Source organism: Archocentrus centrarchus, chromosome 22 (assembly GCF_007364275.1).
Source record: "Archocentrus centrarchus isolate MPI-CPG fArcCen1 chromosome 22, fArcCen1, whole genome shotgun sequence".
Classification (NCBI taxonomy): Eukaryota; Metazoa; Chordata; class Actinopteri; order Cichliformes; family Cichlidae; genus Archocentrus; species Archocentrus centrarchus.
The window spans coordinates 19352189-19369591 of NC_044367.1; the positions used below are offsets into that span (position 1 = coordinate 19352189).

At 41.5% G+C, this 17403-nt stretch overlaps 1 protein-coding gene across 1 annotated transcript; it reads left to right on the plus strand.

The window, feature by feature from the left end:
• The first annotated feature begins 1643 nt into the window (after positions 1-1643).
• Positions 1644-17171, plus strand: tmem229b (transmembrane protein 229B). Its single transcript, XM_030719037.1, has 2 exons — positions 1644-1790; positions 13691-17171. The coding sequence occupies exon 2, from the start codon at positions 13746-13748 to the stop codon at positions 14340-14342; it is 597 nt and encodes a 198-aa protein (XP_030574897.1). The 5' UTR covers positions 1644-1790; positions 13691-13745; the 3' UTR covers positions 14343-17171.
• Positions 17172-17403: the final 232 nt, after the last annotated feature.

The following is a 17403-nucleotide window of genomic DNA, read 5'->3' on the forward strand; positions in this document are numbered from 1 at the left end:
AGAAAATTATACATGATTCAAAACATTTTTTACAAATAAAAAACTGAAAAGTGTGGTGTGCAAAAGTATTCAGCCCCCCTGAGTCAATATTTTGTGGAACCACCTTTTGCTGCAGTTACAGCTACAAGTCTTTTAGGGTATGTCTCCACCAGCTTTGCACATCTAGTGACTGAAATTATTGCCAATTCTTCTTTGCAAAACAGCTCAAGCTCAGTCAGATTAGATGGAAAGCGTTTGTGAACAGCAGTTTTCAGATCTTGCCACAAATTCTCGATTGGGTTTAGGTCTGGACTTTGACTGGGCCGTTCTAACACATGGATATGTTTGGTTTGAAACCATTCCATTGTAGCCCTGGCTTTATGTTTAGGGTCGTTGTCCTGCTGGAAGATGAACCTCCGCCCCAGTCTCAAGTCTTTTGCAGACTCCAACAGGTTTTCTTTCAAGATTGCCCTGCATTTGGCTCCATCCATCTTCCCATCAACTCTGACCAACTTCCCTGTCCCTGCTGAAGAGAAGCAGCCCCAGAGCATGACTTTTTATGGTTTTCTTTTAACAATGGCTTTCTTCTTCCCACTCTTCCATAAAGACCACATTTGTGCAGTGCACGACTAATAGTTGTCCTGTGGACAGATTCCCCCACCTGAGCTGTGGATGTCTGCATTTGGTCCAGAGTCACCATGGGCCTCTTGGCTGCATCTCTGATCAGTGCTCTCCTTGTTCAGCCTGTAAGTTTAGGTGGACGGCCTTGTCTTGGTAGGTTTACAGTTGTGCCATACTCTTTCCATTTCCGGATAATGGATTGAACAGTGCACCGTGAGATGTTCAAAGCTTGGGAAATCTTTTTATATCCTGAGCCTGCTTTAAACTTCTCCACAACCTTATTCCTGACCTGTCTGCTGTGTTCTTTGGACTTCATGATGCTGTTTACTCCCCAATATTCTCTTAACCAACCTCTGAGGCCGTCACGGAGCAGCTGTATTTGTACTGAGATTAGATTACACACAGGTGGACTCTTTTTAGTCATTAGCAGTCATCAGGTAACTTTTGAATGCAATTGGTTGCACTCAGAGAAAAGGGGGCTGAATACTTTTGCACGCTGCACTTTTCAGTTTTTTATTTGTAAAAAATGTTTTGAATCATGTATAATGTTCTTTCCACTTCACAATTGTATACCACTTTGTGTTGGACTTTCATGTTAAATTCCAGTGAAATATACTTATGTTTGTGGTTGTAATGTGACAAAATATGGAAAAGTTCAAGGGGTATGAATACTTTTGCAAGCCACTGTATCTATCTTAGTGTTTTGTGTAGCTACTTCTTTATAAAGGTCTTTATATTTGTTGTTTACATGAGGTTAACGAAGCTAAACTGTTAAAACGAACCATTTAGTGCCCAGCTGGGCGTGTGATTGTGTGGTTTTTTTTTCCAACCCGTCCTGTGGCTTCACACTACACCACCTGAGTGAGAAGACTTCCACCTGACTTCCAGCTCAGTAATAAGCAACCTGAAGCGCCGCACACGCTGAGCTCCGGTGGAGAAATGGTTAACCAAAGATGCAAGAACTGCATGAGTCTGTCTGAGCATGTGCTGCTGGTGCCGCCGCTGCTGCAGTGAAGTAAAATGTGTCAATTTTCATCGGACAGTAGAGACACCGTGGAGGAGAAGCCGGGGACAGCAGATGAGCGGCAGGAGGCGGACACCGAGTCATCCAGGACAATCTCACGGGGGGGTGGGATGCGTTTGATCGGCCGGCTCGTGTGCTGAGGGACACCGCAGAGCTCAGCCTGAAGGTAAAGGAAATGCAGACGATGATTCACGTCGGTCAGCTGGAGCTCAGCGACATGTAGCCAACATGTTAGGCTGTAGGAGGAATGGCTGTTCACAATAAAAACAAGTATTCGCGAGGCTCTCCAATTATTATTTTGCAGGTTTTCGTAATGTATCCAACCACGGGAATTTCAGCCGCTTGTTCTTAATGAGTGTTTGCTTGCAAGTTGTTAGTTGTGTAGCCGTGTGCCTTCTAACTGTGCCACAAATGTACTGCATTGTAGTTTAATGAAAGAAAACAGCTGCACGCCCTGTATTGACACCGGTCGGACTGCTCTTTACTCGGCGTGTTTTGCGCACAGTTTAGTTGTTGCACCTGTTAAAATATGGATAACTGGCGGTCTAAGCGTAGATGAGCGCATTATAGCAGCAGCAGCCTGCGTGTATAAATGTGTTTTTCTGATTACGGCGATGCTTTGTAAAGGGAAAGCAACTGTTTTCAAGTCCTCCTCGTGTTGAACCTTGTCTTTTTTTTTTTTTTTTTAATTGTTATTTGTCAAGGATAAACCATACCGCACTGCTCAGTAGGAAGGAGGCGTGATGCTGCAGCGGAGTCTCAGCAGCCGGGCCTGCGCAGTGGCCCGTAGTTTTCCAGGGACGGAATAAGATGACTTTGGCCATCTAATTACAACTAGAGGGCCGATTCGTTGCTGTCATGATTTCTCTTCCGCACCATGACCACATTTTTGGGATGTGTTTTTGCACAAATATGGTGCCATATGGGGGGTTTGGATTTTCAAAATCCCTCATTGATTTATTCCATGTAAGGCCTGCAGTTCACTATCATTTGGGGTGAGATAATCCCTGCTGCTGCTGCTTCTGTAGCCTATATCCCCCCTCAGCCTTTTACACTGACTCTATTGACATTTTGGACCTATTTATAACCCATTCACTAGCCTTCAGAGCAAGGATTCCCCGAATGGAATAGAAAATCAAATGCTTGTAAGAACTGCATTCATCAGCGTGCGGGCATTCAGTCTAAATTAATGCAGTTGTACAAATAGGCCTGTTACCTGTCTTCGTGCACATATGGAGGTTTCTAACTTCTTCTTAATTTAAACTTTTTCTTTTTTTTAGTTGTTTGCTTTTCTATCAGCCTGAAGCCGTCTGGCTCTTCTCCTCTGACCTCTGGCATCAACAAGGCATTTATCAGCAGATCAGCAGTTTCTGAAGTACTCAGACCAGGTGGTCTAGCAGGTCGTTCAAAATCACTTAAATCACCTTTCTTTCCCATTCTGTTGCTCGGTTTGAACTTCAGCAGGTCCTCTTGACCATGACTACATGTATTAATGCATTGAGTTGCTGCCATGTGATTAGATATTTGTCTTAATGAGCAGTCTGACGGGTATACATGAAGTGGCCAGAGAGTGTACATTTATATTTTTTGTGTTGTGTTTAGTCAGTTAAAAAGAACCATTGTTGAATTGTTACCCTTATATATATATTATGTGTGTTTGAAGGTATTGATCACAGTCAAAACACAGAAAATAAGAAATTAGAGATTAAAAGTAAGCATCCACATGCTGACATCTATAACATGCATAAAAGAGTCACAAAACTTGGGTTAATATTGTAACCAAATTTAAGGAATTTATGTGAAAAACACCCCATCCGCCTTTAACTCTAATCAGAGCAGGCGACAGTTCAGCACTGAACTTTTGTTTTTCAAAGATCTCTTCCCCCTTAAAATCTGTGCACCGAGACCTTCATCAATTGTGCACTGTCAGCGATGGATTATAAAGCTTCTTTGTCTGACAGCAGATTATCATGCGCCTGCACCCCTCCATTAGAGACATTACTCTCCATGGCAGCATGATGACCGTGTCAGTAAATCTCCTGCTTTCTTTACAGCCGCTCAAAGATTTCTAATCTACGGTCCATGACCCGCATGCTATCCAGGCTAGAGGGCTTAGCTCCAATGTCTTTGGGCCTCTCATTAAATTGCAACGAGCTCAAGCGGTGGAATGAGTGTGAGTGGAAGAATGGGAAGAAGACAGTATGAGAGTATTTTTGGAACTTCGAGGGTCTGTGCATGTAAGGGTAATTCTTAAGCTGTTTATCAGGTAATAAGGTGAGAGGGTAAACTCACATGTAGGCTGGCAGAGAAGAAGTACAATAGAAGGACGTGCAGTTTAACTGTACTGGAAACAACCCAGTGCATTTCCAGCTTCCAGGATACCCGAACACACTCATCTTTTAAACATCAGTCTCCGTAATGGTATTCCTACCAACAGCACAAAGTATACTTCCTCAGCTCTGCATGTTGGATGGTCAAATAGCTTTGGAAATCCCACGTCACCGGAGAGGTGAGGAAGCGGTAAAGAGATGAACTCACTCCTCTGTCAGGCTCTCCTGTTTCATTCATGACGCTCCTCAGCTATTTCTGTCACTTTTCAGGAGTACGACCGAGTGAAGCACTGTGAGTGCTTTACAGGGGAGACCGCGGCTCTGTGTCCCCTTTAATGTGTGGCTGTTCAGAATAACTGTAAGCTTATATAATTGAGAATGTAACTGTCAATTTAATGACTTCCAGAAACTAAATCAATTTAAATCAGACTGCCTTAAATAACTTAAAGGCACAGCATTTAAGACCTATCTCAATATTGCAGCAATGTTGACTGACAAAAGTGATATTGCACCCTTTTTTTTTTTGACAGGTTATCAGGTATTCTTATTTCTACCAAATCAATATAGGCTGTTGAGTATGAACCCTTCAGTGCTCAAACCACGCTGTTTACTTAGAGCACTCCTCCCCCACCACTCTGCTTGTTTTGTTCAGGCTTTCACCTTGCAGATATAGAAAGAATGCCTACTATAAAGTTATATGAGCCTCTGCTGGCTGTGCTGCATCCAGGCTTTTAGTCTTCGCCCTCATGGCGTCTCTCCCTCTATATCAGAAGCTCAGCTTGTTTGTGATACCCGGATACTTTACGTACCTCCGGGGAATCTCTGGATTTAGGGGAATCTGTGGAGGAAGAAAGAAGGAATAATGTGCTGAGAATGGAGTAAGGGAATTTAATATTTAGTTGTCTTTAGCATCAAGGTATCATCGTATTGTAATTCCATCTGTTTTCATTTGTTTATAATCGTGGATTATGTGAAATCCCATCTTCAAACCAGAGACTGGAATGAATATTCAGAATCAGAATACTTCTTCTAACTGAGCCTTGGAGGATGATTAGTTTCTCAATGCTTGATCAATCAGCAGAAAAATATTCAGATATTTTTGATGATTCAAACCAAAATAGAAACATTGCCCTATCACAGATTCTAGATTATGAGAATTTCCTGCTTCATATCCTGCTTCACGCATAAACCAAAAACAAAACAAAACAAACAAAAACATGAAAGTACTTCAGATGAGCACTCTTTGCAGTCATCCCCTGCAGGGAGGAACAGTTACAATAGTGTCGTAAGACTTCTTAAAATAATACTCTTCTGTTTTTCATGCCCTTTACTTCAGTTACTTCAATGTGCAGCTCTCAAGGTTTGATGGTTCTCCCAGGAGGGGTGGGTGATATAGCATCAAAAATAATATCATTACAGTGCAATAGTAGTACTACAGCATTATACCCAGTGTCACAGTGTGATTCCAGTGGAAGCACAAATGGAGCCTAGGTAGTGTAAACACTTCAGTTTAATAATAACTAAAGTAACTAAACCTGCCACATAATAAAGCTGAGAAATATTTTCTACCTGAGATGTATCTTGGTGAGTTTTTAAACCAGCTGCTTAAAGCCCTGCTGTATCCACATCAGTAATTTCCATCCACTGTCTGCTCTTCCTGTCATATTGCGTGCTCCAGGGATGCTTGGTTGAGTCATTTGTTTACTTTTGGGTCAAACACAACCAGCTGTTAGTATCTCCTCCTTCACAGCCATATCGTGATGTGACTTTTTTTTTTTTGTATTGCATAAAAATTTATAGCGGTATTATCGCGGATATGATAGAGCACTGGTGTGTTTCTCAAAAATACACATGCAATGTGTGGGTGTGCCATGGGACATGTTGGAATTGTTGGTCAAAAAAGTAATGCATTATGTAGATGTGGCTTGTTGAGCATATTTTGTATTACAGCCCTTATTTGCTGTCTTTTATAGAAAAGGAAGAAGTGATGGTGTTTAGGCTGAGTGGCAGCTTGCTGTTTCAGGGGTAATTGACCGGGCTTTTGGAATCGATCGGGATCAGTTTATTTTGCGCTGTCTCGGTAGTCCCCCCCACGCCACCCCTTCTTGCTCCCCCCAGCTCTTATCTGTCTTTTTTATTCAGGCCCTCAATAAACACACACACTCCTTGCCACTTGCTCATGATGCTTCTAAAGAAGCAATGTTACTCAGGGTCAGGTAATGGTTACCAGGTAAGACGCAGCAATCCAATAGATTTCAGAACTAGAATTAATTTAAAATTGTGTATCTTTTCTGTTCACTGTCAGTGAATTAATGGGTTATTTTAATTTAAAAAAAAAAAACAGAATAGGGCTTTTTAGCATCAGTGGCTAATCCTATCTGCTCATCACAGTTCGGACTTGTGTATTTTAGGACAACAAGGCACAAGACAGAAATATGTTTGCTTTAAATCGGCTGTATTTTCAAGTTGATTATATCAAGGCCATGTCTCTTGCACTTGCTGTTTCCATCACTGGAGATGAAGCAGTGGTTAGGTCACCTTGGTCACTGGCACTTAGCTGCAATGGATATTGCTGGTTTTTATACACTCCACTGCAGGCTCCAAAAAGTGACCTTCTAAAAGTCTGCATAGGCCTGGGATCTGTGCCACAGGGAGAAGATATATGGTACATGAAGGGATTATCCTGTGCTGCAATGTGGTATGTTTCTCATAGAGTGTCAGAGTTCACAGCTGTCAGCATAATGCTAGTAATGTAAAGGTATCTCTGTGTGTATTTTGTATGTTTTCTTTTTAACCTTGGCTGACTTCTGCATCGGTCTGTTTTGTTTAAGCCTTTCTTTTTTCCACTGCTGTCAAGAGAGGCATCTCAGAGACCTGACACCCTTGTTTTCAACCAGACCCTCAGCTTTGTTTTCATTTAAAAGCTCGCACACAGTTGGTGTCTACCCTCTGTGTCCTCAGACAAACCCCTCTCAGTCCATGGTTAGACGTCCCCCCTCTTTCAGTTCAGAGAGCACCCCGCCTGTGTTGTGTCTCCCCATGGTCATCCTGAGATTTACAAAGCGGGCAGCTCTATCACATCTGCCATTCTGATCATCATCAAACTGTGATGCCCCGTCGCGGGGCTCAATAGAGTGCAATGGCGAAGCGGGTCGCAGCAGCAGGAGCTGGCAGGAGCCTTGCTGATCAATACTTTGGCCCGATGAGAGAACTGGTGGGGCGGCGGGTTGGTGGGCGATATCCTACAACAACTGCAACAGCAGCAGAATCAAATAGCGCCCAGTGTGTGAACTGTGTCACGCTGAGGCAACAAGTCAATAGATATGCCTACACACACATCTAAAGGGTGAGCAGTGCTGTCCTGTCAGCTTTTAAGATGCTGACAATGTAATCACAGCAACCAGCAAGGGCCCTTTGTATGTGTCATCACCAGCACCTCTCCCCTGATTTCCCGTCAGCTCCCCACTGTCTGACTAAAAAAGGCAAAAATGGAGCAAAAAGGTCAGGTAACAATGTCTGCGGTGTCCGGTGTTAACATTCACTGTATAATAATAACCTCCCAACTGTAATTCCAAGTCAGAGGTGTTAGGGATTGATGACACAAGAGTTAAAATGACGAAAAAAAAAGAGGCATGCTGAAAAATGACTGCAGAGTCATCTGTCACCACTGGTAACTCTAATAGTATTGATTGATTCAGAATAATAAAGGAACCAAAGGTTTAACCAAACAAGCTTTTTTTTTTTTTGATGCCACAGTTTGTTTTTAAGTACAAACTCAATTCCAAAAAAGTTGGGATGCTGAGTAAAATATAAATCAACACAGAATGCAATGTTTTTGCCACACAGTGTGTAAATGTCTCGGGACTAAGGAGACCAGCTGCTGGACTTCTGGGAGAGGACAAGTTGTCCACTTCTTGTCTGATAGAGGATTCTAGTAGCTCAACAGTCCTGGGTCTGTTGTCATGAGCAGAGGAGGAATAGTGGCTATACTGAACAAGGAATGTTGAAGATGGAGCTGCCAGGCTGGCAGAAAAGAGGAAGACCACAGAGAAGATTCATGGATTTAGTGAAGGAGGGTATGCAGAGGTCTGATGTGACAGAGGAGGATGCTAGGGATAGAGTGAGATGGAGGCAGGTGATCTGCTGTGGCGATCACTAAAGGGAGCAGCTGAAAGAAAAAGAAGAAAGGCCTGGACTGCAGCACCCAGACTCTTCTACTACAAAGCCATGCTGTTTGAATAGCTTCACTATGTGGTTTAGTATTATTTTGCTGAAATATGCAAAAGACAACATCTGGATGGGAGTATATGCTGCTCTAAAACCTGTATATACATTTTACCATTGATACTGCCTTTCCATAGGCACTAATACCATCCCATCAGAGATGCAGGAACTAAGCACCGATAACAAGCTGGATGGTCCCTCTCCTTTTTAGTTCGGGGGGATGCGGTGTCCATGCTTTCCAAAAACAATTTCAAATTTCGATCCCTCTGAACACAGAACAGTTTTCCACTTTGCCTCAGTCCATTTTAAATGAGCTTTGACCCAGAGAAGATGGTAGTGTTTCTGGATCATATTCACATATGGCTTCTTCTTTGGATGATAGATCTTTAACCTGCGTTTAAGGATGGCACGGTGAAATGTGTTCACAGTCATGTTCCTGAGCCCATGCAGTGATTTCCATGGCAGAACCTTGCCTGTTTTTAATGCAACCCAACTTTTGATGAGTTGTTCCCGTACTTTGGTTTTACGTTTCAAACCACATTAATTTCCATAGCAAAGAGGATGTTACCATTTGGCTTCAAGTTCCCCGCATTCATCCCAATATGATACAAGTGTTGGTGAACTCACTCTTTCCATCTACGAGAAACTCAGAAACAGGTTTGCCTATTATGACACTGCTCGTGTGTACATACGCAAGTAGACTTTGTACAGTAAACAATCAGAAGGATTTCAAATGTAATCTAACCTTTGTGTTAACAGCGTAAAATGCAGTGTAAAGACCAGGCTGGGCTGCTGAACTTTTCAGGGAGGTTGATAATACTGATATCTCTGATATATACACAGGAGGCACTGAGGATATGAAATACATGATTATGGATATTGAACCTCTCGTAGAACAGAAATCCTTTACAAAGACTAAAAACAGGAAAGGAGCCAACCGGTGAGAAAGAAACAATCCACACTGTGTCAAAATAGAGCAACGTCCAGCAAGTCGTGTTTGTTGTACCACTCAGCTAATCATCTTAAGCCTTTTCTTTCACCCCTGAATCTATCTATAGGCCTTTTGGCACAAAGTCCAGGGTTAGACGGTTAAATGTCGCCTCACATAGTTTTCGTCATTAGCAGCTTAGTGGGTGTGAGATGCTGTCAGTGAAGCAAAAAAAAAAAAAAAAAAAGGAAGGGAGAACTGAACTGAAAGAAGGTGTGGGAACAGAATTAAGGCATGTGATACTCAAGTGAGCATGGGAAGCCTATTAGTTTGTGAACTGCTCTTTTAAGGCCATTAAATGGGAGAATAAGTTACATTTAGGTCCATATGCTTTTGGACAATGACACATTTTGGGGGGTAATTTGGCTCTGTACATGACCAGAGTGGATTTTAAATCAAACAATAAAAGTTTGATTTCAGCTTTAATTCAAGGGCTTTAACAAATGTATTAAGAATTACAGTCATTTTTATTCATACTGCTCCATTTTCAGAGGCAAGAAGTAATTGATATAAGTTTAAATAAGTGGATGGAATTTAATACTTGGATGGAAATCTTTTGCAATCAATGACTGCCTAAAGTCTAGAATCCATGGACATCACCAAATGCTGTGTTTCATCCTTTGAGGTGTTTTCCTGGGGTTTTTAATGCAGTCGGCTCGTTTGTTGGCCTTTCTGCATTCAGTTTTGGGAAACTATCCAATTTTCTGCCTTGGGAAACTCTTGGGTTGCTTTTGCAGCATGCTTTGGGTCATCATCCATTTGCAATGTGAAGCTCTGTCTGATCAGATGCAGCATTTTACCTGAATCTGAGCAGAGAGTATAGCTCTGTATACTCCACAATTCACCCCACTACTTCCACTAGCAGTCACATCATCAATAAACATTAGTGAACCAGTTCCACTGGCAGTCATACATGCCCATACCATAGCACTGTCTCCACAGATAATGGGGTGTGTTTTGGATCCTGAGCCGTTTTTCACCTCCATACTTTTCTCTTCCCATCATTCATTTTTCTTGGTTTCAGCGCAAGAAGTTCAAGAACAAAAGTCACAAAGTGCTTTACAAGATACAACACTTAACAATAGTATAAATAGATTAAATTAAAGCAAGCTTGCATATGTGGGTCTTATGCTTCTTTTTAAAGGTATCAGCAGTGACCACAGATCTTCCAGTGGAAGCGAGTTTCACAACTTCACAGCCTCAAAGCACATTTTCTTTTTCTCCTTAACCTGGACCTACAGTAGCTACCACCAGCAAGCACTTGATCAGCTCACCTCAGAGACCTAGTATGGATGTAGTAGCTCGCTAATACAGGGAAACATCTGACCATGAAGAGCTCTGAAAGGGATCATCAGAATCTGAAACTGAACCCTAAACTTTATGGGGAGCCAGTGTAAGAATTTACCAGATTGTTAATTTGTCTTAAGTTTTTGGTTTGCTTTGGGTTTTCAGCCTAATGATGGCCTCCTTCACTTGCATCAATGTCCCTTTGGAGATCATATTGAGAGTTCCAGTGAAAAGCTAATAAATGCAAGATTAGTACTTGGAATCAATTCCATATATTTTTATCTGCTTAGTCTGTCATGAAATAACAGGAGCCATGAAACGGCTTGTCAGTCAATTGTCCAATTAATAAAATGGCTATAAATCCTAAACATCAATGCAAGATATTTGTTAAATCCCCTGAATTAAAGCTACAAATCTACACTTCAGTCACATCTTGATTGTTTGATTTAAAATCCTCTGTGGTGGTGTACAGAGGCCTTAAAAATATACTCTCAACTTTCCATGCCAATTGGGGCAAGTTGATCCAATTTAACTTCTTACTGTCTGACAAACTTTTGACTACTAGAGTTCATTACAAGGACTACGATTACTAATTCACAGTGCTCTGAGTACTCATCGTCTGCACAGTTACAGAACTGGTAGCACCAAAGACAGATCTTGGCTGAGGAGGTTTTTTTTTTTTAACCAATAGCATCTTTATTTAATGTTACCTTGTCCTAATGACAGTAGAATAAAACAATCTATAAGTGGTATATTTTCCTTTTTTAATTAAGTCATATCAGGCAGAACTGATTTTAAATTCTCTTTGATTAAAACTTCACAAGTGCCCAATTACACTATCTGATACTAATGAATAGAATGAATGAATCTACCTGCTATATGCATGTGAGAAATTCATTTATCTGTTCAGGCAAAATCCTCTCCTGATGGATGACTTTTGCAATTCTGTTGTTGCTGCTAAGTGCTTCATTAGAGACAGCTGTAAATCACATGGGAAGGGTCAGGTATAGGTGGTGCCGGTGACCATCTAGCAGGCATGGTTCATCTTTCCCCATGCATCAACTTACCCCTGTCTCCCCTGCTGAGAAAGTGAGTCACTATAGCCTTTGTCATAGTCCTCATGCACTGTTTTGCAGCTAGAAGCATTGCCCCCTGCTGGCTACTATAAATAGTGCCGTTTTGTGCCCTTGTGCATTGGCTTAATTTTTAATACCAAGTGGCTACATCCAGTCCTTCACTTACAGTCTGCAGATAGAGATGCAGTTTAAAATTTTGAAGATCCATACCACTCGTGTCTGAACACAAAATATACTGCTTCAGCTCGAATTCAGTCAGCGTAGCTCAGGACAAAGAGTGGAAAGAAGTGGAACCTGCTAGCCTGGCTCCATCCAAATAAGATCCACCTATCGGCACCAGTTCACACTTAATATATCCGGTAGTTCAGTGCCACTTAAGAAGCCTGACTCTTAGAATGTGTTGAATTTTCAATGCTTTTTACATTTTAAAGATAAGTGCTAAGATTTCATTAGTTTCCTTATCTTTTAGGCTTTAAAGTGAAAAGGGGTTTAGTTTACTCAATCATTTTCATAAAGGTCCCAAGGAAGTGTTCTGATGCATTAAACCCATTAACAGGAACCGGCTCTCTCAAAAGAGTAAAGCTTATGCTGGCAATATTTGACAACCATTGGCTGACCCAGTCTTGCTGGAATGGATGAGAAGGAGAGTGTTTCCCAGGGAGCCAGTGAAAAGATGGCATAAAGGGTTTAGGGAGGTCAACTGGTCCATTGCTGTGGCCCAGTTCCTCACATGAAACCCTTGTTTCTTGTTTGGGAGAAATGTGCTAATCCCCATGGGCTCACTCTGGGCCCCAGGAAACCTTTGAAGGCATAAAGAGCCAAAAAAAGAGAGAAAAATCTGCTTTTGTTCTTCAAACCAGCTTTTGTACTCCTAACCTCTATCAGAGCTTGTATTTAACAGGCCGGTTATGATCCATTGTATAATCATTGCTGGTATGACACAGTTTCCTCTGGAAGCATTGTATAGCAGATGATATATATATACACAGTGGTCTTATAAACTGTGTGGTTCTTGAACCTGCCAGTGTGAGGCTGTTTGCCTTCAGTGTTTTTTCTATTGGACATGCAGTGTTTAAATAGAGGAAGGATCTAGCCCTGCGTGGGCCTTCTGATACCTGATACCAAAGCCTGTGTGTGTCAAGCTGCAGGATTTGGAAAAGAGCACATGATGTAGGTAGTCAGATGATGAAGCTATACCTTACATAAGAAACACCCGCAGTCACTCAGTAAATAGCATCAACTGAGGGAAGGGAATAGAGTTTAAGTGCTCTGCAGCCCTCTAGTCTCTAATTTAATCTTCCTGATGTCAGTACAGCATTTCATCACCTTGTCCTTAATTGAACTATGGCTTGGCACCATTTGCAATTAAAGTTGTAATCCTCAAGATATCAGTCCTGGCAAACTGTTGTTAATGAAGATAACAGCATATAGCTGTAGGCTCCAGGCAGCTTACACTTTTGTCATCACTACTTCAGAAGGGAGAAGGTGCAGTGTTATTTAAAATCAGGAATGTACGTTTTCAGACTCTCATGAAAAGTGCTGACACATGAAAAAGGAATTGGGGGGGAAAAAAGGGAATAAAAAGTAGGTATGAATGTCAAACAGTATGGGAGACACGTGTCTGAATAGTTTTCCACACAGCCAGTAAAGTAATGTATTACACATTACTTCTTACTGTTCTTAAAAGTAATTTAGTCCATTACTTATTTACTTGATTGAGAAAGTCATTACACTACTTGTTACATTAGTTTCGCATTACTCTGTAACATGACCTGAAATGTATTGTCACATAATTATCCCTTCACAATGTAAACCTCAGGCTACAGTCCTGCACGCCAACACATCCCTATCCTAATGAGGACACACAAGACCTTTTTTTTTTTTTTTTTAGTGTTTATATATGAACACAAAACCATCAACACACAGCAAAGTTGAAAACGCCACAGTGGTTAACCCCTAATATGTATTTTAGTCTCTAAACACTAACAATGCAAACTATTAATGAATATTAATACACTGAGTAAATACTGCTGAAAAAATACCAGCTGTATATACAGTCTGTCAATGAATCATAAAGATTAGGACTTCAGAATTGTTAGAATTGATACAGTCTTGTTGCCTAAATGTCACCTTCCTGCATCTTCTCTTTTTTCCCCCTCAGATCTGCATCTTTTTACTTTAGACATAAATCCTGTGTGAAGACGAGAGGAGGAAGGATGGTGACCTCGGAAACCCCAGAGGCTCCCGTTCCTCTAACAGCGCTGTCACGCTGGTACCTGTATGCCATCCACGGCTACTTCTGTGAGGTGATGTTCACAGCGGCCTGGGAATTTGTAGTCAACTGCAACTGGAAGTTCCCTGGTGTGACCAGTGTATGGGCGCTCTTCATCTACGGCACCTGCATCCTCATCGTGGAGCAGATGTACCTGAAGCTGCGTGGCCGCTGCCCCGTGTTGCTGCGCTGCATCATCTATACGTTATGGACGTATCTGTGGGAGTTTGGTACGGGGCTGCTGCTGCGCCAGTTCAACGCCTGCCCCTGGGACTACTCTGAGTTCCGCTACAACTTTATGGGACTGATCACGGCCGAGTATGCTGTGCCCTGGTTCTGCGCATCCTTCATCGTGGAGCGCCTTGTCATCCGCAAAACACTGCGACTGCGTTTCCACGAAGGGCCCGAGGATGGTTGGTCAAACCATCGATCAGATGCAGGGGGAGGACGAGGGCCTGGAGGAACTGTAAGGGGTGGAAGGAGAAGAGAGAGGAGCGGGATGATGGAAAATAATGCTAATGGCTACCTTAAAGGAGAATGAATCAAGGAATTACTAGAAGGACACAATTCAAACCAGCCCAATCCAATCCCTTCTTTTCATAGGCAGTCATCCCCCTCAGCTGTATGGGGTGAACAGACAGCTGTGTAGACTGGGCTGGTGTGCAGAGATGTAAAGAGTATCACAACAGTCAGATAACAAACGCCTAACTGGGGCTTTAAATGCCCAAATCACACACCGTTAACACAGTGGCACAGTTATGCTGTGCTGCTGTGTTTGCTGCATTTCATAACGCACCACCCATTTCCATGTGGGCTTGACCCTAAAGGAGATCAGGGTTTTGAATGACCAACTCTCTCCTGTCCCACAGACTTTGGGTAAAAGAAAAGAGAAAAAAAAACAAACAAACAAAAACTACTGTTGCAAAGAATATGTATGATTTTCCTGTGAAGGAATTAATTCAAGAACAAATGCATTATTAATGTTTTTCAGGGGCACATCAGTCTATATTAAAGGAGAATGCTTGCTGACTAGAAATCATAATAAAAAGTAGCTCGATTGTGAAATGTCCTTTTTAAAATGTACATATTGTCCTTTAGTATTATTCAAAGTACTGTAGTAATGTAGCTACAAAAGGATTCTTAAAGGTGCTGTACACAAGTATTTTATTTTGAAAGGTCAGTCAGGGTTAAACATGAAGAGTTCCTGTGTGTGAGGACCTTTGCATGGCCTGCTGGTATTGATACACAACATAGGGCTTGCCAGAGTAAGCTGGTTGGCAGTGACTGAACTTTCAAAATAAAACACTTTTACGCAGCACCTCTGAGAGCATACTGTTCACCCAGGAAGCAATGCGCCATGTGTCTGCTTATGTCATGAAGAATGTTTTTCTGCAATTAGTGAACACCCACAATGCCTGGAAAAAAAAAATGCATGAAAAGAAATTGTCTTCCAATATAATGTGACATTTTTACGGAGCTCATTCAGCAGCCATACTGTGTGTCTCCAGAATCAGTCTGCTGCTTGTGTGTAAATGATAGTAGCTCAGAAGGTCGAGCTGGTCTGCCAGCCATCAGGGTTGATTGCCTGTTGTCTCCTGACTGCATGATGAAGTGTCCTTGAGCGAGACATCAAACCCCAAACTGCTCCCGGTGAGCAGGTCATGGCCTTGCATGGCAGTTTCTCCGCCATCGTGTGTGACTGTGTGTGTGTGTGTGTGTGTGTGTGTGTGTGTGTGTGTGTGTGTGTGTGTGTGTGTGTAAGCTTATATGATGGCGTTAAGTAAATGCAGTCCATTTTCAGTAACATCAGGGACGCCTTTCTGCTGTCATGGTTATGAGTCATGACCATCAGCATAAAGCACAAAGCCTCTTGGTAATGTCCTTTTTTTTTTTTTTTTGCAGCTGTTCAAAAACATGCTCACGGCTCACTGTCTGCATTTTGTTAGCTTTAATGTTGTCAAGGTTATACATGCCACATCATTAATTGCCATTCACTGGAACACAATTGTCATTCCTGTCAAATCAGAGTTCACACACGGGACGTGAGGAAGAAGTGATTCTGCGAAAGGAAAATCTCATGGATGGACACTGAAGGAGAAGCTTTGATTTCCAACAATAAGCTTCACATTCATTTTGTCCACTTTTTTTTTTTCATCCAACTATGGTCTTTAGGTTTCTATTTTTGCCCTTACAGTTTCATTCAATGAATTAGTGAGGGCGAGGAAGTGCACCACAGAATTTCTTAATAATTTACTGAAGAAATACTTGCATTTCAGCCACAAATGAGTGTTTGCTCATTTCTTTCATAAATTATTGATGTGTAATTTGACCTCTTTGGTATGAAAGGATAAAACTAGTTTAAAATGCTCAAAACTCTCATGTATTACAGGCAACCCACACAGAATAATGCTCGCTCTACAGGCAGAATGATCAAGAAATACATACACTTGCCTCCATATGCAGGAAATGATGGCAGTCTTCATATGTGGTGCTAATGGTTTAAGTGTAAAAGGAGGCAAGACACTTTGATTTCAAGGTGGTAGAGGACTGGTATCACACGTGAAATGGGAATGTGATTCCTGAAAAGAATATGTTCTCCAGGAAGAACACACTGTGCTAACAATAGATAAACTCAGACTCTGAGCAGTTATTAGAAACCCATGGACTTTGCAAAACGATGACCTTTACCAGTGTGGCAGCACTGAAATGCAGTGGCTTCCCTTCGCCGTCTCCCAAAGGTGGGATGAAGTGCTGCCACCCAGTGGACACTTTGAAGACTGGAAAACAACTTTTATTATGCTGCAATGAAAAATATAAAGCAAACAACTGCACAAAAAACTCATGAAGATTTAAAAAAACAAAGGACATTTCATGTTTTTAACCCCACTGCATTTTTATCTGAACTCAACATGGTTATTTCATATGTGAATCAACAGGCTTAAAAGCAATATAATCTTTGGCCCATCTATGTTCAGCTTGTTCTCTAAAGTCCACTGATCTACATTATGAGAACTGGTATGCAGCTAATTAGTACTACTGCTTTAATGGAACAAATTACAAGAACATGCAAGTGTATTCTCTGCAATATGTGAGTGAAGGAGTGCTGAGTGTGCTTAGGGCGTTGTGCAGAGACGCTGTCTCTGTGTGTGCATGTAAAGTATGTTAAAGTTGATACTCTGGTATTTTTACCTCCAGTGTGCATGTCCAAAAATTTCCCTGTCAAACTCAGATTTTAACCTGCTGATTATTGCCTCCCATGCACTGTAACAGTTACTTTTTTTTAAAAAACAAAAAACAAAATTCAAATGTACCAGTTTGTAGTGAAATAACTGTACTGTATATCACTCATTTTGTTTTTGTTCATGTATGATTATGGTTGGGATTAAATATATTTATTTGATCAGAATATTTGTGCGTATGGAAGTTTTTTCATTTATCTCAGCTAACAAAATTTACACATTTACCCTCAGAAAGTCAGTTTCTGTGTGTGTAATTATTTGTACAAATAGTTTTGCATTAGGATAAAATATGTCCCATAGGTGAAAATTTTAACGTCTTCAGCTCTGTGACCTCCAGCAACACCTCCTGTGTTTTTTTGTCAG

Excerpts from the sequence above, each read along its gene's own strand:
- tmem229b (XM_030719037.1), top strand. The coding sequence starts at position 13,746 with ATGGTGACCTCGGAAACCCCAGAGGCTCCCGTTCCTCTAACAGCGCTG.